The sequence below is a fragment of the Gigantopelta aegis genome, chromosome 15, assembly GCF_016097555.1.
Source record: "Gigantopelta aegis isolate Gae_Host chromosome 15, Gae_host_genome, whole genome shotgun sequence".
Classification (NCBI taxonomy): Eukaryota; Metazoa; Mollusca; class Gastropoda; order Neomphalida; family Peltospiridae; genus Gigantopelta; species Gigantopelta aegis.
Genome location: NC_054713.1, coordinates 32,237,168 through 32,263,443, shown reverse-complemented (window position 1 = coordinate 32,263,443; position 26,276 = coordinate 32,237,168). Strand labels below are relative to the sequence as shown.

Below are 26,276 nucleotides of genomic sequence, written 5' to 3'. Positions count from 1 at the left end.
TGGAGCACTCACTCAGGGTTTGGAGTCGGTATCTGAATTAAAAATCCCATGCCTCGATTGGGATCCGAACCCAGTACCTACCAGCCTGTAGACCGATGGCCTAATAACGACGCAACCGAGGCTGGTCCATTCATATACTAGGCTCTGAATATCCTAATATTGCTGTTGTGGGTTGAGAGTGGGGAGTAGGAGGTGTTGTCCCAAATTTCGCATTCATGATCTACATTTTTTAAATGTTAAACTCCACAAACAAGTAAACATTCCAAGTCTCTGCACCTATGATTTCTTCAAACTTTCTCCCACCCAATTTTCCCCACCCCCCCAAAACAAAGTCATGAGTAAACAATGTTTTACAGTTATGTTTCACAGAGATGAAGGAACATTTTCCAAATTTCTGCACCCATAATTTACATGTATGTTTAAAATTTCTTTACAATAGCATCAAACAAAGCATGACAACAGTTAAAAAACACTTTACCATTTTACTTTACAGGGAGGTGTAAAAAAAATTCCTAATCTCTACTCTACACCCCAGATTAATGTTTAAAATGTATTTCCTATTGCAACCCTAAAAAGAAAAAAAAGAAAAAAGAAAAAAAGTTTTTAGTTTTATCCCACATGGATGATAAAAATTACTCTAAATTCTGCACCAATAATTTATGATTCAAAATTCATTACTACTTCTCCTTTGAAAATGGCTTTTTTCCCTTTTTTTTTAAATTAATAATTTTAACAGGCAGCCTACTGTAAAACAAAGGGAGACAACTGTAAATTATAACATTTTGTGTTCTTCCTCCGGTCTGTGACACACTTCATAATCGAGATGCACGAACGCCCGCTCAACTGTGGGCAGTTTCTCAAGCCGTTGCTGCAGCGTTTCACCGATGTTGTGACTCTCCCACAGCGACATCTCCTCAGGCAGGACGACGTCGACCTCGACGAGGAAGTTATTGCCGAAGTGGAACGCGCGCACTGTGTCGATGAGAAGAATCTTGGGATGGTGGTTCAGACACATCCACGTGATCTTACTCAGGAAGTCCGGCTTAGCTGTGTGTCCTGTCAACATCTTAATTTGCTCTGTTACAAAAATAAGAGAGAATTTGAAAGATAACAACAGAAACAATTACATCTTAATTTTCTCTGTTACAAAAATAATATAGATAATAATAACCAACAAAATTAACATCTTAATTTGCTCTGTTACAAAAATAATATAGATAATAATAACCAAAAAAAAAAAATCTTAATTTGCTACAAAAATAATACAAATAACAACTAAAAAAAATACATCTTACTTTACTCTGTTACAAAAAATATAAATTATATAACAAAAACAATTAAATCTTAATTTGGTTTGTTAGAAACATAATATAGGTAATTAAAAAAATTACATCTTATTTTGCTGTTAAAAAAAGAAAAGATAATAACAGAAACATTCATATCTTACAAATATTACATCTTAATTTGCTCTGTTACACAAATAATATAGATAATAACAAAAAAATTACATCTGACTTTGTTCTGTTACAAAAATAATGTGCCAGTAGGTAATAACAAAATAGTAAACCGTAATTTGCTCTGGTACAAAAATTATATACATGTAGTAATTAAAAAAAAATACATCTGACTTTGTTCAGGTTACAAAAATAATGAACAAAATATATATAATAACAAAAGAACAAAAAATTAAACCATAACAAAGTTACGTGATCTGGTATAAAAAAAAAATATATAGTAACACAAGATCTTATATCTTAGTTTGTTGCTCTGTTACATACCCAAAAAATAAATGTATATCATCGCCAGTCGATCTCGGCTCGCATATAGTCGATTTCAAGCCCTGAAACGTATTTTTTTATTGACCCGTTTATAAGGTCGAACCCATGAAAAAAGTTCGTCTTACTTTGCTTTTACAAAATAAAATATACAGATAATCCAATCAAATAATTTTTAGAAATTACTGTTTGATCTTACTTATGTACTCTGTTAAGAAAAAATATATAGATAGTAAAACAAAAACACCATGTAAGGAGGTCTTACAATTTGCTCTGTTACGAACTGCAGAGATCAGTCTATTTTAAGGGAAAAATGAAGTTAATCACCCGCCAAAATAACCATCTTCAGGCAACAAAAACTATTAGTGATGACTGTTAAATAGATAAAATAATAATGCCAAAAAAAAATATATAAATGTGTCTTAATTTTCATCCGTGGCATACAACAAAAAAGTAAAAATAATCCCCAAAACAGTAATATTTTTTGTTGAAAATTATAATCTTAATTTGGTCTGTTACAAAAAATGTATAAATAATAATAATAAAATTACTTCTTACTTTGCTGTATTCATATTCAAGTTATCGCAATTGAAAGGAAAAGAAAAACGGTCAAATTTGTGTAAACGTTATTGATGATGTAACGCACACATGGGTTCGATTTCTTGCTATTTGTGTAATTATAATTTCTTTTAAAACCTGTTGGATGTTATTATTTAATGAAAACTGAAGATTTGTAAAGAATGTATTCACCGAAAACAACTGATAATACAGACTTTGAAGTAGATGATGGATGGATTACTCGCCATCAATTGAAAGTGAAATTAAACTGTCATAAATAATGACATCATGGCTCGTGATCGTAGGGTTTTTAAAAAATATTTAAAAAAATTATTAATAAGTTCTTCTGTAAATTTTATTTTAGTAATTAGACTCACTAATATGTCCTCTTAGGAGATAACCATATGGATTTTTTATATTTGCGGATGTTATTGTCTATTTGATCCTGCAAATGTAATTTTTGACCGAAGGTGTTAGCCTGAGGTAAAAAATGAGACAATAACACCTGCAAATCTAAAAACTCCTTATGGTTATGTCCATTGTAAACTGAATCGTTTTTTTCTATGGAACTAACTGTATATTTGGTATTTCTTGAAAAAAATACCTGGCTACAATCTAACTGTAGACCCTTGAATCGTCAACTTTGCCTCTTCCAATTGCTAATGACGTCATTTTCTAATGACATCATTAGCTTTCCGGGTGTTATTGTCTATTTGATCCCGGAAAAAGAATGTAATTAACCAATCACAATATAGAACACACTTGCAGTCAGTTTACAATAAACTATGACCCACATCAAAATAGTGTTAAATGTAGGGGTTTTTTTTACAATCTGAGGTTGAATAACGTAGGTTCAAAATTACATATTTCTCGTTGGAAACTTGGGTCAGTGATAACATTTTCTGGTTGTAGAGCTGGGTGGATAAGAGTTATGGGGACTAACAAGGGACAAAGCAGCTGAGTTACTGAGTTAATTCTTACCTGACCCCGTAATCCACCAGGTGATCAGGATGTAAACACCAATGATGATTGCACCAATCGGATCAATGAAGACAACATTGTAGTTACCTGATCCAGACACAAACTGCTGAGAACCTAAAAATAAAATGATAAACAGATTGTGTTACCCGAGGACTTAACTGTATATGGTCTCACCCAGAGAATAAAACAATTAATTCTCAAATGGTTTATAAATTTCATATAGCAGAGATTCTGGTAATAGTTGACGGATATCGGCAAACTGCGATCAATCTCGACTATAATGCCACTACATTCTATTTTCGTACATCCAAAGTTTGATTGTATTGTCTGCACATTGCTAATAAGATCACAGATAATTATTGAAAATCCATGTTGGTCTTTTTATACCAGTGTCCCTTTACGAACACAAACAACACATACAAAAACAGAATCTTTGCATCACTTCTTCACAACGGTGTCAGTCACAGGATAAAATTCATTTCTTCAAAATCTGTCATTGGATACTTCTACCAAATTATGTGTATTTTATGATTCTTTTATAATATGCTACACATTTTTTTAATAATATAATGTATTAAATTTTGCATGTGAACCGTTTGATAAAAATTAACAGAATAAATCCATCTGCAGTTGAATAACTACATAAACCCCAATTGCGGACAGTAAAAAGTATACTGCTGGTATCAGCTATTCTAAATAGATATTTATTTTATAATAATAAACTAATTTTTATTACATTTCAATTGTGTTAAAAATGGCAGCATTGTAGGATCAATGTGGTTTGAATGGCTCAAAAGAAAAATATGACATGGGTAAAATAACTTTAACCTAATTGTAGATAATGACTGTTTTACTACATTTATTTCTGCAGAAATGTATAAAATATAATTTTAGAGATTCGATCCTGTGACACAAGCACCTCAAGCGAGCACTCAAGTGAGTTTCTCACCTAGATAACCACAGAGGATAGCCACACTGTTTGAGAAGACGTCATTCCGATGATCCTGCATCAGAACAGTTACCGATGCGCTCTGAGCTTTCTTGCGATAGAAATAACACAGCAGAAACAAGATCAGCTTGATCACTGGGGAAATAAAAGAAAGGAATGTTAATGACACCCCAGCACACAAGTCAACAAACTATATAAAACATGCAGTGCATTCACTGATAATAAATTCATATCTCCTGCCAAATCGTTTTAAAATCTACAACATACCTACTTTACTGATTATAATAATAGGCTTTATTTCAAGCTGATGAACTATAGGAAATGTTTTGCCAAGTGTAAAATCTACAACACAATAATTTAAACTGTTGAACTGTATGAAATGTTTTGCTCAACTGGTGTAAAATCTTCAACATACCTACTGTGTTATTTAATAATAATTTTAGTTTAAACTGTTAAACTGTATGAAATGTTTTACTCAACTGGTGTAAAATCTTCAACATACCTACTGTGTTATTTAATAATAATTTTAGTTTAAACTGTTAAACTGTATGAAATGTTTTACTCAACTGGTGTAAAATCTACAACACTCATACTATGCTCATTAATAATAATTTTAGTTTAAACTGTTGAACTGTATGAAATGTTTTGCTCAACTGGTGTAAAATCATCCACATACCTACTGTGCTCACTGTAATGATAACAGTTGTAATTTCAAATTGAGGAATAGTATCAGAATGTTTGCTCAGACCAATAATCCGCTGTATGGACTCAATGATTAGCTGGAACGATGCTACCGACATGATGACAGACAATATCACTATGGCAAGAGGCTCCAAACGTGTCCGTCCTGATAAATATATAAATAAATAAATTATAAACATTATAAATAAATAATAAAACTACTTACCCCCAAAAAGAACGAAACTTGACTGAAAATTGCGAGAATGATAGTTTTGTTTGTGCATCACTCACACAAATTTAATTTTACGTAACTTATTTTTTGATCATGCGTTAAATTTAGGACATCATTTACATGGACATAACTGTTTACAATCTACAGCATACTGAATTTCTAAACAAAACAATTGAAAATTGCTAGAAAACTATAGTTTCGTTTGTGTACCACTCACACAAATCTAATTTTACGTCACTTATTTTTTGATCATGCATTAAATTTAGGACATCATTTACATGGACGTAACTGTTTACAATATACAGCATTACTGAATTTGTAAACAAGATTACCAAAGTAACAAAATGCATTGACAGTAGAAACTGACATTGCACAAAACAGTTCATGAAGCAGACCGAATCTGAGTACCAAATTGGTGAACAGATCCAACATGGATTTTTAGTAAGACTGATATCTGAAATGTCTGAAATCACTTGATGGACATTTGGAATTGATCATTTTGCTGATTTGTGGGATTTGGGCCAAAGATGGCTGCCAAAATAGCATGTAGCTACCAATCCCGAATGTCCATCATGTGATTTTGGACACTAAACATTTTGAGGTCTGGCACATGAACTAAAACATCAGGAAAACTTTTCAGGGCTTTTATAAGCATGGGTTACTAAAACGTTTCATCAAATGACAGGAACAGTCTTTTGGTAGTGCTAAAGTCTGAAATTCCAGAAAAACCCTGTGGATTTCATGGATAGAAATGAAGAAATTTTCTCACTGGCTTGTGGGACTGGTAGGTTAGAAACGTTACTTGTCCCAGTGAAACATTACTAGTGACCACCCCCCACCCGCTTACTGGTCGGAATCAACTGACCGACATGTGCAGAATTTGTGGATGACGCCAGAAACCCCCCCCCCCCCCCCCAAAAAAAGCCAAATATTTATTTAATGACACGTGATTGTCAGATGTATAGCATTGCAGATGAAGACATTTGTTTTGTTTAACGACACCACTAGAGCAGATTGATTTATTAATCATCGGCTACTGGATGTCAAACATTTGATAATTTTGACCTATAGCCTTAGAGAGGAAACCTGCTACATTTTTCCATTAGTAGCAAGGGACCTTTTACATACACCACCCCACAGACAGGGTAGCACATACCACAGCCTTTGATATACCAGTCGTGGTACAATGGCAGCAATGAGAAATAGCCCAGTGGGCCCACCAACGGGGATCGATACCAGACCGACCGCGCATCAAGCAAGTGTTTTACCACTGGGCTATGTCCCGTCCCTTATTTGCAGATGATGGCAAAAAACTTCTTATTTTGTAATACATGTATATGTCTAATTGGTTGGTCAAGTGACAGAGTAAACCTGCTGCCCTCACATACATGTAGTTCAACTAGTAGTGTAACAAAGTTACTAGTTCCAAGGCTTCTAGATTATGGTAGCCCCACTCCCATGGCTAGTGATATTCAGTGTTGGGCTAGTAAATAACTACCGGTACTATTGCCATGCTCCACGGCTAGTGAATTATTTTTGGTCAAATGTTGCAGTTAAGTCCATTTTGTAAATATGAATATCCTGCCCCTACTCCACCCTCCAATGTTAGTGTTTTTGAGCTCTATCTCCCTCTTTAGGTATTATATATGATTATTACTATTATTTAGTAAAATTGTATTAACTTAAAGTAAAGTAGGGCTAGTGAATTTTTAATTGTGGCTAGTACATTTTTAAAATCACTGATCCCATGGTTAGTGGATTTTATAAAAATTCTAGAAGACCCGAGTCCCCTTGAAAATACACTACCGGCCTTGGTGGTGTTGTGGTTAAGCCATCAGACATACGGCTGGTACAGGGTTCGCAGCCCGGTACTGGAGTTTTAACGACTCAGTGGGTAGGTGTAAGGCCACTACACCCTCTTCTCTCTCACTAACTACTAACCAACTAACAATTAACCAACTGTTTTGGACAGACAGCCCAGATAGCTGATAGGTGTGTGCCCAGGTCAGCATGCTTGAACCTTAATTGGATATAAGCACGGAAATAAGTTAAAGAAGAAGAAGAAACTACACTGGTCCCGACATCGTTGGTTGGATCCATGTAACTAATGGAGCTGCTGCACTTGTGGAAGATCCCGAAAATACAAATCAAAACGAAAAAAAACGTAATCAGAGCCATATCTCTGCACAATGCAGAGTCAAATGGGCATTTGGCAAAATAGTGGTAAATTCCATGAATCTCTATCCAGTGCCTCATCTATAGGACAGCCACTCCCAAGGAGATACTTTACGGCAGATTTTATTATTCTTTCTCTACCACAGAGGACTGCCACTCCCAGACCCGTCAACCCTCCCAGATTCTGTGGGAGACTACCGGAATTTAATCAACTCTCCCATGGGAAAAAGTTTCTCCCAGGAAAGCCTTATTTTCTAAGCATAAAAAAACTCAAGCTACCGTGGCTGTGTATTGACATTCAGTGTTGCCATAAATAAAACTATCCAAATTAGTCATAATAATGCCTCTGACTTGTAAAACCTCTTCCCACTAAATTACATAATGTAACTATGGCTGAATTAACAACGACCGCATAATATAATTTTTAAATTTATTTTTAATGCCATTATCTAAGGCTGACAAGTATACATGATATTATGTAGTGTTCATATAACTTATTGTAATACGAACTTGTGTGCATTAAAAAAAATCTCCTGCTTTTTCAACACACACTCCTCCTGCTTTCTCTTGACTAAAGGTTGACAGGTCTGGATTAGTTTACTAATTCACAACTAGCACCAGACTGAGCTCACTGGAATAAGTACACCTTAGCTAGAGCTGGCTGGTATACCATACACACTGTTCGGTATCGGTATCGGTATCATGTCAACACCAATTTACTGTACCAAGCAAATTTCAAAATACTGAAATTTCGGTATGGAAAAATGTTTCCCGCCGTTTAGTAAAGCACTAACAATATATCTGACGAATGCAAAAAATGGGTTGTGTATAAATCAGACGAGAGCCATGTGTATAGAATATTATTTTATTTAGATGAAATTAGCGGGTCAGCCTTAACTCAGGCATGCATTTAAAGCAGAGTATACCGAAAACACCGCTCAATATCGGTCTTGTGTCAATACTGAATAGCATACCGATAACGAGGTAAATCACCTCAAAAATACTGATACCGATACGAAATTGCAAATTTTAATACCACTCAGCTCCAACCTTAGTGTGACTGAATAATAATCACAACAACTGAAATATACTCTTCCAAAAAAGTAGGGGAACCTAAAATATTAATGTTAATATCAACTATTAGACCGAACATACGTCTTAACCACAGACATCCTAATAAAGAATGTTCAGGTCTGTTTATCAACACACTGAAACACATTTCATAGTTTGCACATGCATCACGCAGTTGCCCCGTACACATGCGTGGGGTGTCATTCTCGATTTTGACAATTTCTAGGAAGGTCCATTAATCACTTTGGAACATTATTTCTGTCAATCTGTTTCATTCTGTTGATCATGCACTTGTTATTATTGTGTTTTTTATTGTTTGAATTTGCGATTTACTGATAAAAAAACATCAACTTTCAAATTTCACTTCTGACCCCAATCGTCCTTCAAGATCTTTGGTGGTCATAAAACCTACTGTAATACAGAACTAACGGTTGTAATGTTTGCCCAATTAATTCACTATTATCATACAGCCATTCCCCACAGCTAATATACCTTACAAATTTGGCAATTGTAAATTCTTATTAAGAGTTCCCCTACTTTAAGAGTATATATATCTAACTGTCCTAGGGGGATATAATGGCACTAAAAATGTACTTGTCCTCAGCAATTTGTACTTGCCTGGGGTGAACGGATGAGTGTTAGGTTTCGACACCTGGATTTTCATCTCTGTAAAATGACCTTACCACTGGGGTAGCGCACATCTTTCTTCCTTATGCGAGTTGATGTCCACCAGATGACTACCCCGGACAGGAGATCGACAGCGGAGTCGACCAGACTGGATATAATGGAGACGGAACTTGACAGAGCTACTGCTATGGTTTTACCAACCATCAGAACCTAAAACACAAACAAACATTGAAAGCAATGACTATCATAAGTATACAAGACAGGGGGCAGGGTGGGGGAGTAAAACCTTTCATGTAAAATGACAAGTCAACCAGACTGGATATAATGGAGACGGAACTTGACAGAGCTACTGCTATGGTTTTACCAACCATCAGAATCTGAAACACAAACAGATATTGAAAGCAATGACTATCATTTATAGGGTATGAGATGGGGCCTTTTACCATGTATTTCCATTATTCTACCCTCAAAATTAGTTATAATCCATGTAAAAAATGTGTAGTGATTCGTTTGCAACTCTCTATAGCTCTTTGGCAGTTACACAAATATGAATAAATGTTGTTATCCACATTCGGACATTTTCATTTAATTTGGGCAAAAACCAGCCTGCTCTCTTACAAAAATGGGAACCTATGATGCTATTGCTAATCTGTATAATTTTCAAAACATGTAATATACTGTATATAACCAGACATTGGCCCATGCATGTCTTTGAATAAATTTCCTCCTTTCAAAGGCATTTAAGAAATTAGGCATTTATTCATAAATACCCTCCCCACCCCACAATATCACAATAAATAAAACTGAAAACTAAAGTTTGTATAAAAGGTCAAACCTCCTGTAAGAAAACTTTCACAAACGATTCAGGACAAATTTAACAACATAGAGTGATCACCAATGAGAAGGAAGAAAGGAAGGATTGTTTTATTTAATGACTCACTCAACACATTTTAATTATGGTTATACGGCATTAACGACCACTGCTACTGTACATGTACAAGTACAAAGAAAAAAGGGATTATGCCAATGTTGTTTTTTTATAGTTGTTTTGGTGGTGGGGGGGGGGGGTTAATTAACAAAAGAGATTTGAGTCAGACATGAGAAAGGTGACAAAGCACTTACAAAATTCGTAAAAACAAGAGATTTGAGTCAGACATGAGAAAGGTGACAAAGCACTTACAAAATTCGTAAAAAAAAAATAGATTTGAGTCAGACTTGAGTACGATGACAAAACACTTACAAAATTCATAACAATAGAGATTTTGAGTCAGTTTTGAGAAAGGCGACAAAACACTTACAAAATTCGTAAAAAAGAGATTTTTGAGCAAAAAACACTTACAAAATTCATAACAACAGAGATTTTGAGTCAGTATTGAGAAAGGTGACAAAACACTTACAAAATTCGTAAAAAAGAGATTTTTGAGCAAAAAACACTTACAAAATTCATAACAATAGAAATTTTGAGTCAGTTTTGAGAAAGGTGGCAAAACACTTACAAAATTCATAAGAAAGGAGATTTGCGCCAGTCTTGAGGCAATCCTCTTCTGGTGTAAGATGAACGCCTCAGTACGATGATCGACTTCCGTTCCTTGCTCTATGCTTTCAAACGCCGTGATCAGCTCACTCTGGGCTTTGTAATACGCTCTGAAACCAGGAGAAAATAATTACATAATAGGGTTAACCATCCCCAGTAGCATAGCGGTTAAGCCATCAGCCTTAAGGCTTGAATGTACTGGGTTTGCATCCCAATAGGGCCATTCAAAAATCATGTTAAAAAAAATTACCATATTTTATACCCCTTTGGTAAGGCAACTCACCCCTCTAAAATAACATAACACTTGTCAATACCACCCCCAATTTCTATGTCATAATGACATAAGTTCTGTTTGTTTGGTTTGGTAACAAATGTTAAATCGCTCAACTTGTTTGGATGACGTTCCTGTAAGGTTATAGTGTGCCAATCGATGACGTCATTTTGTGATGTCGATGTGTTACGTCCCACTTGGCGTTCTAGTGGGACGTATTACTTTGATACATATCAAGATATTTTTAACAATGTGCTGTCCTGGGCACACACACCAGCTATCTGGGCTGTCTGTCCAGGACAGTGGGTTAGTTGTTAGTTGTTAGTTGTTAGTGAAAGAGAAGAGGGTGTAGGGTGTATACTACCAAATCAAATCCCATCGACGACAATAGTAACATATGTGGCTAAAACTCCTATCTTCAGCATATCAGTCGACATAAACACCAAGGATACAAATACTACCACCCCTCATCCTTAAAGTGTATCAGAAAAAATTGGGGGTCAAGCTGCTCATTTCTGGGATAACAGATAGCGTCTATGACTACCCTAGTTCTGCACAAAATTTAGTACTTTTTTTTTTACAGGTTTTAATGTTTGGTTAATTTTGGTACTTTATTCTCCTGGTAAGCTTCTCCTCCTTGGGTTCTGTTTTCTTGGATGAGAATAACGATATTGGTATTTTCCATTTTATTTCATCTGAAATCAAAAAAAAAAAACAATAGTCCAAAAAACTATTCTTTTTACATGGCAAATAAGTTAAAATGACATGGGACACAAAATCTGGAAAACTCAACTAACTCAACTAACTCAATTGTTTTGTTTGATGACACCACTAGAGAACACTGATCTATTAACCATTTGCTGTTGGATGTAAAAACTTTTTTTTTAAATTTTTAACATATTTGTCTACAATTATTTAAAGTAGCCTTTATTAAAAATGAAAACATAACGTGTAATGTCATTTTTAATTAGTTGTTTGTTTTTCACCCGTGACACCATATAACTGAAATAAAAATGTGTCGAGTTTGTTTTTAAATAAAACGTTTCTTCCATCTTCCTTGTCTGATTTCAACTTTCTTTATTATAAACCAACCGTTAAGTAAATTTAACTTTGATCCATTCTGACAAAATTAATCTCTCCTTATAACTTCCAATAGTTGGGATGTAAAAATTAATGCTGTTCACAAAACCAAACTGATCAGTTGTCTCTGTCTGGCATGGCAGTTTCAAAGGAACACTGACCGATGTGAAAAATGCCCATAAATGTATGAGACAGAGGGGGAGGCCAGGGGGGATAACTCCCCCTAGTACTGGAGAAGATCCTCAAATTTGGGCAAAAGTTATAGAGATATTCAGTCAAAATGAGCTGGCCTGAAACCTTTTTAAGCCATTAATCATGCAACCAATTACACCTCAGGTGAGAACTCCGTCTGCCACTGGTTTAGGGGGAGAGTCCTGGAAGAGGGGTACCCTTCTCCCCAAATTTCGAAGTTCTCCAAAACCTCCAGTGGTTAGCGATGAATTTGTTTTAGTGGGGGGAGGGGACATATAATATCTTGGACTGTGCCATTAGTGTTTCACATGAAGACTGCCATACAATGCATGTTTGTGAAGTTTTTAGCAGTATCTATTAGGAGCCATTCCTATCATTTGCACTCTTCCCTAAATACTGTAGGTACCCTTTTAAAACGCTGCACCCCTTCCCTAGAAACTAAATCCTGCATTTGCTACTATCACTGACCTACATCTTGGCCCTAACAATGTATCAACAAATAATTTTTAACACCACAACTGGTATATCAAAGGCTGTGGTATGTGCTATCCTGTCTGTGGGATAGTGCATATAAAGGATCCCTTGTTACTAATGGAAAAATGTAGTGGGTTTACCAAATGTCTGACATTCAATAGCTGATGATTAATAAATCATCGTCCTCTAGTGGTGTCGTTAAACAAACAAACAAAATAAATTAAAACTTTAAAATATTTTTAAATAAGTAAATCTGTTTTTACCCGAGATGATGCTGTCCCTTTCCGGAGCCACCTGTGCCATGCAGACCATGCCATTCTGACAGGATGAGTGAGAGCAGCTGGGGTCGAGCCTCGTCCGGGAGGACGGTGCCAGACCGAGGAGAGAGTGCAGGTCATAACTTACGTGAGTACGCAGCTCAGTGGAACTCACGGTCACCTGTAAAACACAACAGTGAACAAATCAGCTGGTACTGAGTAGAGAGTGCAGGTCATAACTTATGTGAGTACGCAGCTCAGTGGAACTCACGGTCACCTGTAAAACACAACAGTGAACAAATCAGCTGGTACTGAGTAGAGAGTGCAGGTCATAACTTATGTGAGTACGCAGCTCAGTGGAACTCACGGTCACCTGTAAAACACAACAGTGAACAAATCAGCTGGTATTGAGTAGAGAGTGCAGGTCATAACTTATGTGAGTACTCAGCTCAGTGGAACTTACGATCACCTGTAAAACACAACAGTAAACAATTCAGCTAGATTTGAGTACAGAGTGCAGGTCATAAGTTATGGATGGCTGGATGGATGAAAGGATGATGGACAGGTGGATGGATGGATGGATGGATGGATGGATGGATGGATGGATGGATGGATGGATGGATGGATGGAAGGATGGATGGATGGACTGATGGATAGATGGGGGAATGTATTCATGGGTGGGTGGGTTAGAGTACAAATCATAACTTATGGATGGCTGGATGGCTGGCTGGCTGGATGGATAGATGGATGGCTGAATGGATGGATGGATGGATGTATGGATGTATAGATGGATGGATGTATAGATGGATGGATGGTTGGGATGGATGGATGGTTGGGTGGATGTATAGATGGATGGATGGATGGATGTATGTATGTATGGATGGATGTATAGATGGATGGATGGTTGGGATGGATGGATGGTTGGGTGGATGTATAGATGGATGGATGGATGGATGGATGGATGGATGGATGGATGGATGAATTAATGGATGGATGGAATGAATGAATGTTTAACGACACCCCAGCACAAAAATACACATTGGCTATTGGGTGTAACAAATGGTAAGTATATGAATGATGGATGGATGTATAGATGGATGGATTTATGTATAGACTGATGGATGGATATAGGGTGTATACTACCAAATCAAATCCCATAGATGACAATAGTAACATATGTGGCTAAAACACCTACCTTCAGTGTATCAATCGACATAAACGCCATGGATATGAATACTACCACCCTTTACCCTTAAAGTGAATCAGAAACAATTGGGGGTCAATACTCATTTCTGAGATAACGTGTAGCAACTATGACTACACTAGTTCCGCACAAAATTCGAGGATGTATGGATATAAAGATGGATGGATGGATGGAAGGAAAAATGGATGAATGGATGGATGAATGTATGAATGAGAAGGATGGATGGATGGATGGATGGATGGATGGATGGATGGATGGATGGATGGATGGATGGATGGATGGATGGATGGATGGATGGATGGATGTATAGATGGATGTATAAGATGGATGGATGAATGCATAGATGGATGGATGGACGGACGGATGATGGATAGATAGATGTATAGATGGATATATAGATGGATGGACGGATGAATGTCAATAGCTGGCTGGTTTTGTCTACTGGGACAAGCACACTGAACAGAACCTACAACTGAAGTAAGAAATTATGAACCTCACAACCGCTTGTGCTGCTAAGCTTAGTATACTAAAAGTTTGTTTGCTCTGTTTAACGACGCATTGATTAATTAATCATCGGCTATTGGATGTCAAACATTTGGTCATTCTGACTCATAGACATCAGAGGAAACCAGCTACTTTTTTCCTAATGCAGCAAGGGATCTTTTATATGCACATACCACGGCTTTTGTGCAGTTGTGGTGCACTGGTTGGAACAAGAAAAAAACAATCAGCTGAATGAATCCACCGAGGTGGTTCGATCCTGCAATGCAAGCACCTCGAGTGAGCACTCAACTGACAAAGCTAAATCCTGCCCCCTACACTAAAAGATTTGGGTCGGGATGTAGCCCAATGGTAAAGCGTTCGCTTGATGTGCAGTCGGACTAGGATCGATCCCCGTCGGTGGGCCCATTGGGCTATTTCTCGTCCCAGCCAGTGCTCCACAACTGGTGTAACAAAGGCCATGGTGTGTACTATCCTGTCTTTGGGATGGTGAATATAAAAGATCCCTTGCTGCTAATCGAAAAGAGTAGCCCATGAAGTGGCGACAGCGGGTTTTCTCTCTCAATATCTGTGTGGTCCTTAACCATATGTCTGACACCATATAACCGTAAATAAAATGTGTTGAGTCTGTCGTTAAATAAAACATTTCCTTCCTTCCTTCCTTCTAAAAGATTTGGCCCATGACCAAGATGAAATGACTGAAATCTTACTCCATTCCCACTGAGGGTATCTCTGCTGGGCTTCTTATGCGTCAGACTCAGACAGGATCTGGAGTGTAGCTTATCCTTGTGTGACACGAATGACTCATGTTCGCTGTGTCTGTCGGAAATGTCCGAATCGGTCTTTGTATTGTCATCCATGGCAACAGTTCACAATAGCTGCAATAGAAAAAGTCTCTGAATAGAATAACTTTCAATATTATACATATTCAGTGTTCTGAAAATTTCAAGAATGATCGTTTTGTTGGCATTTCGTTCACACATATCCCATTTTGCGTACCCTATTAATTGTTTTCGTATTAAGTTGAGAATATCATTTATATATACATTGTAACAGGTGGCACACAAAGGAAGAATTGCTTACCTGAATTTACTTCTGCAAAACCGAAAAATAAGTTACGGACATTTAATAATTTTCTCACAGGCTCATTATTTAATAGTAAATCTGTTAACGGTTTAGTGATTAAGCCATTGTGCTGGAAGGTACTGGCGGTGTCCTCCCATTTTGCCTACAACCCACTTTGCCTACACTCAGTTTGCTTACAACCCAACTTGCCTACACTCAGTATGAAAAGGTGCCATCCCCAGTTAAAAGTGGAGCATTCCATGTATGGTCCCTATGTATAAAAACGATTAACATTACACAACAAAAACAATTAAACTATAAAATGACCTCACAAATATTAAACAAATATTACGTACAAAGTTTAACTTTAATCCTATATCAAAGAATCATGAAGGCCATTTCACTTTGATCACATATTAAAGATCACAGTATGGGATCATTGGACTAATACTAATCACCATAAAGAGCATGAAATCACCTTTGAGCAACTAAGCCCGATTACATTACTTATGTTCATTATAATCTTTATTGTTTATGTAATACAATATTTTTATATTGGTTTGAGAGGTAAAAGAATATAAATACCTTTGTCTTACTTTTACCGTACTAAACTAAATAAATTTAATACAAGCAAAAAACAGCTAACTCAAAAGGCAACAAAAGCAACGTACATGTACTTTATTCTGTCTAAATCTAAAGACAATAACTTTTCAGTAGAAAGTAAAGTTTGTTTTATTTAACGATGCCACTAGAGCACATTGATTTTTTATCTTATCATCGGCTATTGGACGTCAAACATATGGTCATTTTGACACTGTTTTAAAGAGGAAACCCGCTGTCGCCACATAGGCTACTCTTTTTTCGACAGGCAGCAAGGGATCTTTTATTTGCGCTTCCCACAGGCAGGATAGCACAAACCATGGCCTTTGTTGAACCAGTTATGGATCACTGGTCGGTGCAAGTGGTTTACACCTACCCATTGAGCCTTGCGGAGCACTCACTCAGGGTTTGGAGTCGGTATCTGGATTAAAAATCCCATGCCTCGACTGGGATCCGAACCCAATACCTACCAGCCTGTAGACCGATGGCCTGCCACGATGCCGGTCTTTTCAGTAGAATGCAAATTAAAACTATCTGACTCCATTGTACTCCCGATTCTCTTATACGGATGCGAAATATGGGGTTAAGAAAACATCAATATCATTGAAAATATTCATATAAAATTCTTAAGACGCACCCTACCAGTAAAAAAAAGGAACCCCGCCATTCATGTTAACATTATATGGAGAACTAGGAAGAAGACCCCTTAAATTAATTATTCAACAAAGAATTACAAGTTATGGGGCCCGTATCGTATCTGGTAAATAAACAAAATCATCGTTCTTACTACATGAATTAATGTTACAGAACTCTTCTGAAAATCGATATAGTTATAAATGGATAAAAATGGTCGAAGATATATTTAACAAGCTAGGAAACAAGTACTGGGTGCATCTCCCTATATCCACTCTTATACAAAGCATGTTTTAATGATGCAATGTGTAGGTGTAAGGCCACTACACCGACCTTTCTCTCATTAACCACTAACAAAATTAACTAACCCGCAGTCATGGACAAAATTCCTAGGTAGCTGAGGTATGTGTCCAGGTTAGAAGGCTAAAACCGTAATTAAAAATACATAATTAAAAACGTTCTACAAAATGAAAACAATAAAATCATAGGTGATATTTTACCTTTTAATATTACAGTATATAACTGTTATGTCTATTCTGGTACTAACATAATTAAAGGGGAGGAAGTTAGCTCAGTCAGTAGAGTGACAGGCCATGCAATGAGACAAAGGCTAAACAACAACTCAACAAACCGGCTCAAGCGCAGCAGTTTTGTGCATGAATACAGAAGGCTTCTCAGACAACACAGAACCGCCTTACCCAGTGGAACACTCTCCTTTAACCCGAAGGACACAGCTAAATCATGGGCCATAGCGACACCAGACATCCAAGTTAAAAAAAACTATCCCAAGTCTCACCTCAGGTGATGAGCAGGACAACCTTGTAAAGAGATCTCTTGCCCTTGCAACAATAGCTGAGAAATACCCATCAGAAGCATGGATACATGTGTACACAGATGGATCAGCAACCAGTGCAGTGTCCAATGGAGGTGCTGGAATCCACATAGAATTTCCATGTGGCGATAACCTTGACACAAGTGTAGCCACTGGATTGCACCAACTATTGAGCAGAGACTAAGCGCTCATCCAAGCTGCCTCCATCATTCAGCACTGTACAGATGCCTGCCAGCAAGTTGTATTCCTCACTGATGCACTATCTGTCTTGGAAGCCATCGAAACTGACAAACTTCCAAACCTGTCCACAAAGCTCCAACAAGTCACCAAAAACCGACAGGTGGTCCTTCAATGGATACCAGCCCATTGTGGTATCCTAGGAAATGAGAAAACGGACACGTTGGCAAAAAAAGGAGCAAGCAAAGAACAGAAGTGCAACAACATCGAATTCCAAGAGAAAAAAAACATCATAAAAGCAAACATGAGATCACCAAAAAACAAAGACAAAGACAGCTACCATCTCCTAACTAGACAGCAGCAGGTCACACTCTTTCGTCTCCGCACTGGACATAACAGGCTGAACTCACACATGCACAGGAATTTCCGCCTTGCCTCCTCGCCAATATGCACATGTGGTCAAGAAGACAGACAACATAGCACATCCTCCAGAGATGTCAGCAGCAGCAGAAGACCAGGGAGGAGATCTGGCCTCACTAAGAATCTCTTGCTAACAAGCTCTATGGCAACAAGAAGGACATAAAGAGGACGATGCTCTTCATTGTACGATCAAATTTAGAAGTGTAGTCAGCAAATGCAAAGAAGAAGTAGAGTGGTCGTCTGAGGTGCTTGCACCATAGGATCAAATCATCTCAGTGGACTCATTCTCCCATTGAGATTTTTGCCATTCCAGCCCATGCACAACTGGTATATCAAATATAACAGAAAAATATCAACCTCCACTGAGGGGGATTCGAACCACACTCTCAGCACAAGAGTCCAGCACTCTACCAACTAAGCTAATAGGGAAATTCCCACTAGCTACAGTAGGAGCACTTTATCTAAATACTACTACATATCAAAGGTTATGGTATGTGCTGTCCTGTCTATGGGAAAGTATATATAAAAGTGCCCTTTCTACCAATGGGAAAACATTTGTGGGTTTCCTCTTTAAGACTATATTTCAGAATTACCAAATGTTTGACATCCAAAGTCCATGATCAATGAACTCTAGTAGTGTCCTTAAACAAAACAAACTTTAAACTTTAGTTGCTAATTAATTTTCAATTGACTAGAAATGTCACTAATAAAAATTTTGAAAACAAAATGCTCCCTAAATAGTCGATGATTAATAAATCAATGTGCTCTAGTGGTGCCGTTAAACAAAACTTTAACAATTAAAACTACATTGTACATGCACATGCCACTCATTGACCAAATAACCATCAGTACAAGTTACAGTTTTCCAGTACAAGATGTTTGTTAAGTTTGAAAGAGTACACCCAGGAAATATTTTAGGGAGGCACATTCATAAATCAACTCCCTGAAAAAATAACTTGAATGAAAATTGCAAATAACTTGTTTTTTTGTTTTTTTTAGGGGTAACAAGGCCAGTGCTTATAAAATATTTAGAGTCCAGACTCAGTATCTAATGACCTTACACTCATACAATTTGCATGGCGTTGCCATGACGTTCACGTCTCGGACTCTATTAGAGTCTCAAGTCTAGACTTAAAAGGTTTTATAAGCACCAGAGCAGGTCCTCCTAGTCCCCTCCTTTGAATCCACCATTGGTTTGTACGACTGAGTGCACAATGTATGTAGATTCCATAATAATATTAAAGCAGAGTTATTTATTTAAACTTATCAACATGATTATATCCAAGGAAACCGGCTTCAGTGGCGTCGTGGTTAGGCCATCGGTTTACAGGCTGGTAGGTACTGGGTTTAGATCCCAGTCAAGGCATGGGATTCTTAATCCAGATACCGACTCCAAACCCTGAGTGAGTGCTCCGCAAGGCTCAATGGATAGGTGTAAATCACTTGCACTGACCAGTGATCCATAACTGGTTCAACAAAGGCCATGGTTTGTGCTATCCTGCCTATGGGAAGTGCAAATAAAAGATCCCTTGCTGCTAATTGGAAAGAGTAGCCCATGTAGTGACGACAGCAGGTTTCCTCTCAAAATCTGTGTGGTCCTTAACCATATGTCTGATGCCATATAACCGTAAATAAAATGTGTTGAGTGCGTCGTTAAATAAAACATTTCTTTCTTTATTTTATATCCAAGGACAGATTAAAAGCTGACATGGTATTTTATGACAAATACTAACACCTACAGGTATATTTTTTCATAGAGTTATAATACTTTAAATAAATGTGTGGTGATCTGTAAAACCAAAATGCATAGTTAAATATTTTACCCTAAAAAATGAAGTAGACTTCAGGAATAGTCTGGCACATGTCAACCACATTTGAATTTGAAAACTGGCATCATTCATACATGTATCTGTAAAAAAACAAGCAGAAATAATATAATTATAATTTATAAGACGTTCTGCATATCGTATGTGGTCATACTGTATGCGGTCTAGCCAGTGTGGGGTAGCTCAAGTCGCTTAATTATTAGCAGTTGTGAGAAGTTGATTTGCCATAATATTTTGGATCTAATCATATTTAAAAATTACACAAAAGATGTCAAGACACTGACCTTTTTAGTGTAATTTAGCTTACTTACTGTGTTACACCTTGTCGGTTTGTTGTTTTATTGACTGTAAATCAATGCATGTCACGCTGTTTGCATTTTCAACCATTCTCAGCAAAGTTCATTTCAGTAACATGATGATGACATATTACATGTAGTTAACAATGATGCAACATGCCATAGTCTATGGTTTCGAATACAGACCTAAACCAATGCATTGCATTTAGAAATCAGGTATCATTTTGTATTCAACAACTGACTGTGGGAAAAAAACTAATCTTGTTCAAATTGCACAATATATATATTTTTTTTTTACAAGCAGCTTTTGTTCCTCACCTTATATTTGACAGTAAATTGCAGATAAATTCACAAAATTGACAGGAGTGATAATTAATATAAATCGTAAAAGAATTTCTAAAGTTTGCTTTGAAAAAAAATCACTCTATAAAGTTCTGTAATAATTTGTCTAATTTTCTGATTACTTTCTACAACTGCTTCTCAATAATGAATATCTGCTTCCAAGTTCCATATTAAAATTTGAGACGTAAAAATTGCTTCTCACTCAAAAAAAAATGTAGAGACTCGTAATTAAGTCAGAATATCAGTCTCCTAAATTAGATCACAGATTCCAAACAATATGCTAACGTACCGTTGAACGAATATTTCTCTTTTAAACTAGGATCTGCGACTTTAGGGACAGATCGGAAGGGGGGGGAGGGGGTAAAATCCATGTTCGGATTGCTTTTCAGGTAAAACATCGGTCCATCGAAGGTCAATGTTTCTTACAATTCGAAACAAGGGGGAGGGGGTAAACGCCATGTTCTGATTGCTTTTCAGGCAATAACATAGGTATTTTGGGGGCTATTTTTTGCGGCGGGGCTCTCTACAATTGTCATCTACTGCATCAATATAAGTCATCTTGTAGTACACATTATATCAATGTTTTTATGTTAGGATTAGGGGGGGAGGAGGGGGGTCAAACCCAATCCTAACATTGTTAGGATTATGAAAACCATTGACATTTATGGACCGTCCCTTAATGGATTCTTTTTGTTTTTTCTTTTTAAATTAATGAGGACAACCTGATCACGTTTCAAAGTCAACTCATCAAAAGGCAACCTTGGTTAAACGACAAATTTTGTAGATTTGAATACTTAGAACATAATGCTTGATACCTCAATATTTGTAGCATGCAATTTGAACATTCGGGTGCATGTTCAAAGATTTAGTTACCATGAACGCTAAAAACATCCAGCCTGTTATTTTGTTTTCCAGTTTAATAACAGGAACTGGTATAGAGTTATCTTCCGTAGTTAAATAAAAACAAAAAATGAACTGTAAACCGAAAAGTATATAAAAGAAGCGTCCTTTGATGATTGTTATCCCGTTATCTAATTAAGAAGAAGAAGAAGAAGAAGAAGAAGAAATAATACTAATAAATAAATACAAAGAAAGAAAAGTTTTATTTAACAAAGCACAACAAATTTTTAACTACAGAGATAATAACAGGCAGAGGAAACCCGCTGCCGTCAATACATGGGCCAATCGACAGGGATCCTAGACAGACCTCGCATTACAGCTGGACTAACCTACCCCCCCCCCCCCCACCCCCACACACACACACATGTGCAGTTAGAGTGGAAGGGGGCACTACCCTCAACTCTATGCATTGTACGTTTTATAACTGATGACATTTTAATGGTTTCAAGAAGATTTCATACTTGGCTTTAAGTGAAAAGACAAGGACTGGAATGTGGAGTTGCAGACCTGTGTGTGTGTGGGGGGGGGGGGGGGGGCGTTTATAGCCCACAACTCTCGAAAACGAACATTCGTGAAAGTTGAAAACGTAAATGATGGTACCTCTCTCAGGGGCGGCACAGTAAAACAAATAGCGGTACGGCTCGAGGTTGCCAGAGTCTAAATTCACCTGTGAAGGATATTTTCACAGATAGGGCCTACAACAAATATAATCCACAAAACAAGTAAAGTGGAACGGCAAAACCGTACCTTTTTCAAAAATGGTACGGATACGGCCGCACCGGCTGTAGAGCCTACCGTCTGCGTCGCCCCTACTCACTGTTGTAATCTTTTATTTTTCAAGTAATGGACTTGTGTCCGAGGGAATACATTAATACACCTGAGCGAAGGAAGGTGCCAAACAGCAGGGGTGGGGCACATACACACACATACGCATACACATACGCATACGCATACGCATACGCACATACCACGCACACACACATCAATACATATATGCATACATAGGCTACATCAATACATACATACATCAATACATACATACATACATACATACATACATACATACATCCTTTTTATGGAAGCTTCGATAGCTCAGAGCGTATCATGGTTAGCCTTGCAATTTGCGGGCGAATCGGTGCCACAGGTTCGAGTCCCAGCAACGGCATGGGACACTTTGTGAGGCCAGAAAGGATTTAATTATCCCCTGCGCCAGTGCGTTAATTTCTATGTATGTAATAGTCAACCTCGACATACATACAATATATAGATATTCATACATCAATACATACTAGCCAGTGACAGGTCTGCCCACTGTTTCATGCACGTAAGCGGGATCGACCGCGTAGTTTGTAGACCCATGCATATAGTTGAGTTAAAGAGCATCCCTTTTTTATGGATGCCTCAATAGCTCAAAAGGTATCGTGGCAAGTCTGCAAGTTGCGGGCGATTCGGTGCCATAGGTTCAATTCCCAGCAACGGCATGGGACAATTAGATATTCATACATCAATACATACTAGCCAGTTCCAGGTCTGCCCACTCTGTGTCATGCACGTAAGCGGGATCGACCGCGTAGATTATAGGCCCCATGCATGTGGTTGAGTTAAACATCATCCTTTTATGGATGTCTGGATAGCTCAGAACGCATCGTGGTTAGTCTGCAATTTGTGGGCGATTCGGTGCCACAAGTTCGTGTCTTAGCAACGGCATGAGAAAATTTGTGAGGCCAGAAATAATTTAATTATCCCCTGCGCCAGTGCGTTAATATCTATAATATAATATGTAACAGTCAACCTCGACATACATACAATATATAGTTATTCATACATCCATCCATACATACATAACCAGGGTGCAAAATACATATAAATACATGTATAATAGTGATTTCCCTAGAAATTTGGCAAGGCATGGTAGACCAAACACTTTTGGGGCATTTTTACCATTTTCGGGGCACTTGTTTTTTATTTAAAATACACAAAAATTTATTGAAATAAACATTAATGTAATTTATGTGCTTGCTTTAATAAATGAATGGCAAAAGATATAAAAGGCATATTTTATTAATTAGTAATACCTTTTTGGGTGTTTTATAAAGGCAATTTTAGAATTAATTAGTGAAAAAGGCTTGTTCAATCTCAGGGCAGCATGGTGCTGATTAAGGCAAGATGGTGCTAGACTACTGAGGCATGGTGCTCCACCATGCTAAAACAAGCTAGGGAAAACACTATATAAATATATAAAGACCATCGCTGCTGCTACAAAGTGGGGAGCACATGCCCCCTTGCCTCCCCCCCCTCCCCCGCTTCCTACGCCAGTGATACATGCGCATCCGACGCACCGCACTTGGATATGGGCCTGAGGTGTAAACCTACGTCAAAAAAGAAAGAAAAAAATATATTATGTGCTGAGAACGAGAGAGAAAGAAAACAAAAACTTAAAAGAAGAACACAAAGAGAATAAAAGGACATATTATTATAAACTTTAAGTGATAAAGCGCTCGTCTGCTGCGCGGTCGGTCTAAGATCCATAGGCGTATGGGATCCTTTATTTGAAGGGAGGCAGGCTGGGGTTTTGCCCCCGAATTAAACGAAAATGCCCGAATCTGGATAACAACATATTTTCATATTAGCATTACTACCAAACAGCTATAATAGGTTTGCAAACGAATCACTACACATTTTTACATATATTAGGCTACAACTAATTTTGCGGGTAGCTTAAATAATTATCAGGTAAGCACATTTTGCCCGAATATCTCTATCGTTTTTGCCAAAATTGGATAATTTGCTCCAACACTAGAGGGGTAGTTGCACCCTGTGCGCCCCCCCCCCCCCCTCCCCGTTTCATACGCTAGAATCGACCATTGGCTTATTTCTCATTCCCGGCGAGCCAGTTTTCCACAACTACTATAACAAAGACCATGCATGGTATGTACTATCCTGCCTGTGAGGTGGTGCATATATATATATATATATATATATATATATATATATATATATAAAGATCCATTGCCACTAATCGAACGAGTAGCCCATTGCATGGCAGCGGGTTTCCTCTCTCATTATCATGATCTTTAACCATATAAAGGCTATATGTCCGATGCCATAGCAGGGCCGTAGCTAGGATTTTTTGTTTGGGGTGGGGGGGGGGGGGGCAACTGAGTAGTTAATAGTCTAAAACTCCCTTTCTCTAAGTTTCTATAATGCCCCCCTGCTAGCTACGGCCCTGCATATAATTCAATCTGATTAAAAACTCTACTGGTCTTAACCAGTAGATCTAACAGCATTGCGTGGACTCCCATGTCCAGGTGACATTTCATCTATAAATAACAATTTATGGGAATGGGAATAGGAACTCTATTTACGTGCCCATATCCAAAGAAGGTTCAGGTACACCGACCACGGATCCAGCCTCTGACATAGCTAGTGGGTGGTTCCGGGACAGGGGGAATAACAATTTAAATATCGACCAATTACACATAGCCTTTTATAGCGTTATTCGGGAGCATACAAATTCTAAATTCTAAAAATATCGGGCGAGACTATTTATGCAATAGGCGAACTTGATGGTCTATTTGAACATTGAAAAAACAGGGGGAAAAGTGTAGTAATAAACTCTGGATTGTATACTAGTATAAACAGATTTTATGGCTATACCATCACGGGGTTTTTTCCGTCTTGAAACGAATTTTATATAAAATTTTATAATGAAATTAGCTTCCAGCATACTTCGTAATTCACCCGAATCATTTCGTATACCCTCTGCATAATCCCGAAAGTTTTCAAATTCTTTTCAAATACTGGCATGATTTTGCAAGTAAGGTTTTGATTGGTCGAATAAAAGGTCAACTGGACATGAGCTTCAACGGGCTGCTGTTAGATCCACGTGTAATAGTGGAGCTCATTTTAATATTATTGCATAATTATAATTTAACCGTAATAAAAATGTGTTGTACATCTTTAAATAAAACATTCCTTCTTTGGAGGCTTCCTTCGTTGAAATAATAATAAGCCTACATTTCATTTATAATTATTTTCGTGTTTATATCCAATAAAGGTTCAAGCACGGTGTCCTGGGCACACACAACTATCTGGACTATCCAACAGTCCGAGCTTATAAAACTTTAGAGTCCAGACTCAATCTCTAATGACGTCACACGCATACAATTTGTATGGCGTTGTCATGACATTAGTGTCTCAGTTTCTATTAGAGTCTCGAATCTGGAATCTTAAAGTTTTATAAGCACCAGCCCAGCAGTACTGTCAGTGTGGGTTATTGGTTAGTAACTGTTGGTGGTGGTTATTGAGAGAAAAGTCGGAGAAGTAGCTGCACACATACCCACTGAATCGTGAAACTCGCTCTGGGTGGGAGCCGGTGCCGGGAATCGAACCCAATACTCAGCCTTAAGTCCCAAATGGCCTAACCGCTACACTATCCAGGCTGGTATAATAATACAAATCGTTTTCCGTATTTAAACAAATTGTAAATTTAACTATTCTATTATCATCGTAAGTACGCATGCGCGATTGGGACCACGTGAATCTTGCAGCAGACAGCAAGCATGTCGTGGTTGTTCGGGATCAAGCAAGATCCACCGGCGTCACCTCCTCAGTTCCCTTTGA

At 37.5% G+C, this 26,276-nt stretch overlaps 1 protein-coding gene across 1 annotated transcript; it reads right to left on the bottom strand.

The window, feature by feature from the left end:
* Positions 1–21,674, bottom strand: LOC121390518 (metal tolerance protein 9-like). Its single transcript, XM_041522348.1, has 11 exons — positions 21,569–21,674; positions 20,113–20,198; positions 15,273–15,440; positions 12,864–13,038; positions 11,465–11,549; positions 10,546–10,693; positions 9,106–9,259; positions 4,940–5,110; positions 4,264–4,398; positions 3,315–3,428; positions 1–1,077 (listed from the first exon to the last, which is right to left on the bottom strand). The coding sequence occupies exons 3-11, from the start codon at positions 15,420–15,422 to the stop codon at positions 773–775; spliced, it is 1,437 nt and encodes a 478-aa protein (XP_041378282.1). The 5' UTR covers positions 15,423–15,440; positions 20,113–20,198; positions 21,569–21,674; the 3' UTR covers positions 1–772.
* Positions 21,675–26,276: the final 4,602 nt, after the last annotated feature.

Excerpts from the sequence above, each read along its gene's own strand:
- LOC121390518 (XM_041522348.1), bottom strand. The coding sequence starts at position 15,422 with ATGGATGACAATACAAAGACCGATTCGGACATTTCCGACAGACACAGC. Across the intron at positions 13,039-15,272 it reads ATACCCTCAGTGGGAATGGA|GTGACCGTGAGTTCCACTGA; the intron begins GTAAGATTTCAG and ends TGTGTTTTACAG. Across the intron at positions 4,399-4,939 it reads CATTACAGTGAGCACAGTAG|TGATCAAGCTGATCTTGTTT; the intron begins GTATGTGGATGA and ends TTATTTCCCCAG.